We start from the raw sequence: 2,942 nt of genomic DNA, 5'->3' as shown, positions 1-2,942 counted from the left end.
ATAAATATAATATGTGGTATATCAAAAAATATTTTTGAAAAAGTGCCCATCTTGTTCATATATAAAAAAGTAAGTCACTTAATATTAAAAATCACGGTTTAAAATTTTAGTAAGATGTAACAAAATTAATTTTATATGATTTTTTAATTACAACGAGGACAATGATAGAAACCACTTCTTGGGACGCATGGTTTAATTTCATATGCAAAAAGTGAGTAAACTGGGTTGGTGTACTTGAGAGTGAGCGTGTAACAATTGTCTGAAGTGAAATAGTGTATCAGATAAGAAAAGATAAAAAGCGAACCCTGACATTGTAATCATTTAAAACTGTAAATAAGTTGTCTGAGAACAAAAAGTTGGTTTCCTGGGAAGAGATTTTGTAAAAGAAAAAGTTGGTTTGTTCATCTTTGTGGATTGTTGACAAAAAGTATACATCAAATCGATCCATTAAGTTGAGAATTTGGAATAATCTCATCTTCAAACCTAAATGCTGCTTTGTCTTTATCATCTCTGAACTAAGCTTCAAAATCTTGCCTTGTACCACTCAAACTTTCTATTTACCTTTATCATCACCCACCCATTTCATTCCCACTTTTCAACTTCTTTTTAGCAGCAACCAATATTTTAACCCAAAAAAAAATTCACTCAACTCCAATTCTTTCTTTTTGAAAACGAATTTAGTTCAATAAAAGTTAAAAAAAAAAACATATTAATTAAAATAAAGTAAAATAAAATAAAAACAGAAGAAAAACCTGTTCTTTCTTTCACAAAAGAAAGAGAAAAAATAGTATAAAAACAAAGGCTGTGCTGTGTACTCCACGTCAACCGGGTGGTGGAGGTGGAGGAGGATAACTACTCGTATCTGACCATGACGAAGGTGGAAACTCTGACCCGTTACCACTGTCCCCTCCGCCGTGATGCTGTTGCCCCGGCGGCCGGAAAGCTCCCATTTGCTGGCTTGAAAACAGAGGAAAGGAAGCAGAGGATGGTGCATACGCAGGCGGTAGCGGCAACAACGACGATGAAGAGGATTGAAGCGCTGCCATTTGCGAATCATAGAACCACTGATCGAGTCCATGGAACTCCCCTGTGCTCCGCAGAAGCTGAGAATAACCCCAATAGTCTCTAAGCAAATCAGGGGAGCTCTGAAGCGGCGCCCCCTGCATCACCGTCGGAGAATAACCAGTCACCGCTGGAACATCACCGGAGCCCGAGAGTGAGGTGGCCGGAAAATCGGGAAGGTGAGGAGGTCGAACCGCGGTAACGTTTTCGGGGAAGTTGAGTTTGGCTCTGTTACCTCTGAACCTCAATGCGGCCTCATCGTAGGCTCTGGCAGCAGCCTCGGCGGTGTCGAAGGTGCCAAGCCACACTCTCGCCGCTTTGTGAGGATCGCGAATCTCCGCCGCCCATTTCCCCCACGGCCTCTGCCTCACCCCTCTGTATCTCCTCCTCCTCTCGCCGCTTTCTTCCTGTGACGCACTCCGTGACGAGCCACCCTCACCCTCACCCCCACTCGCGGCAGCAGCAGTGTCATCTTCACGCGTTCTTTTCTGCCCAACCGAGCCCGAGCCCAAAAGAGGAGGCCCGGGAGAAGAAGACAAACCTGGAGAAGGCGCATGCATAAAACGTGGCAGCATGGGAAAACCACTTGCCGGGACCCACTCCGTGTTGGTTTGGGCAGAGGAAGAGGGTGACACCACATGGGTCGGAACCGAACCTACAGTACCCCCTTGCACTTGCACATCCCTAGGGGTGAAAGGCTCTTCCGGGTCCTCTTGGCCGCCTGGGTCCGCCGCGAAGTTTCCCGAAGCGGAACCTGAAGCTGAAGGTCTCCGGTGCGCCACCGTTATACACACGTGCGATCCGATGGAGTTGATTATTCGTTCTGAGAAAGAAAGTTAAAGACGTTATTGTATGTATATATAAGGATGGGTAAGCGAAATGGAACATGATGAAAGCCCCCACAAGAACAGTGACCCTGTTGCGCCTCTATTACTCTACCTTCCACCATGCATACACATAATTAAACATACTCCACTACCACTACCTTTCTTTCCTTTTATTCTTCCCAAATATAAAACAACAACTTAATTCTGCAAATATCAAACTCTCTACCCATAAATTAAGAAATATACATGTGCTTCCTGTTGCCGCCTCTCTGCTTATTTTCGCTTCTCGATTCACACACACCTTATCAGATTTTGACTGAAAATGAAAGCGGGATGCAAAATGAAACTACTATCTGCACTTTCTGCAAATCCTTCCCATTGTCGGTTTCCTTTTTCAGATATACAGAAACAAAGAAATAGTGATCATCTTTGAGTTGAATTCTATGCCCAGTCAAATAAAGAGAGAGAGACAGAGAGAGAGACAATATATTTACATACTTTAATTATTTTGGGCTCCCCTACTTTAGATCAGCCCATAGTTAACTCACGGATCTGGTTGAAAAAGATAACACTAAATAAACTCAAGATGTGCTTAAATAAGGTAAATATGCGATAAGGCTTCACTGTGGATTAGGCTCCGAATCACTGCTCAAATATTTAATATCTTATTCATATATATTTATAAAAACATATGTTTATCTTTTCGCTGCCATCAAATTTTATAAAAAGCTATATACAAAGAATTAAAAATTGAGATTATATTTGGAGAGAAGGAAGGTGTTGTCGAGGATTGAATATGTGATTAATTGTATGGTCAAAACACGTCTCTGGAAGAAGTGAGACAAGAATTCCATGCATGATTGTATAATGTTAAGTTAAAATAAAAGGAAAGAAAATAATGCAGCATTTGACCTAATATGAATAGGTAGGAATATAAAAGAGGAAGGTGAAGGTTAAATCCAAACATCTAAGTTAGGCATCCATACCGAATTGTTGAACTTCAACAGAAGGTTTTTGAGAGGCAATGTATGTAGCGAATGATCCAAACAAAGA

The 2,942-nt window shown here is 41.4% G+C and overlaps 1 protein-coding gene across 2 annotated transcripts; it reads right to left on the bottom strand.

Annotated features, from left to right (window-relative positions):
* Nucleotides 1-692: 692 nt before the first annotated feature.
* LOC108325103 (ethylene-responsive transcription factor ABR1) lies at nucleotides 693-2,330 on the bottom strand. 2 transcript variants are annotated; one of them, XM_052875171.1, is made up of 2 exons: nucleotides 2,116-2,330; nucleotides 693-1,885 (listed from the first exon to the last, which is right to left on the bottom strand). In XM_052875171.1, exons 1-2 carry the CDS (start codon nucleotides 2,117-2,119, stop codon nucleotides 822-824), a joined length of 1,068 nt encoding a protein of 355 aa, XP_052731131.1. In that variant the 5' UTR covers nucleotides 2,120-2,330; the 3' UTR covers nucleotides 693-821. The 2 variants fall into 2 exon arrangements, with proteins under 2 accessions (XP_052731131.1, XP_052731130.1); XM_052875170.1 differs by lacking the exon at nucleotides 2,116-2,330 and adding an exon at nucleotides 2,002-2,026.
* Nucleotides 2,331-2,942: the final 612 nt, after the last annotated feature.

This window comes from Vigna angularis, chromosome 3 (assembly GCF_016808095.1).
Source record: "Vigna angularis cultivar LongXiaoDou No.4 chromosome 3, ASM1680809v1, whole genome shotgun sequence".
NCBI classification, from domain to species: domain Eukaryota; kingdom Viridiplantae; phylum Streptophyta; class Magnoliopsida; order Fabales; family Fabaceae; genus Vigna; species Vigna angularis.
This window is presented reverse-complemented; position numbering and strand designations above follow the sequence as displayed.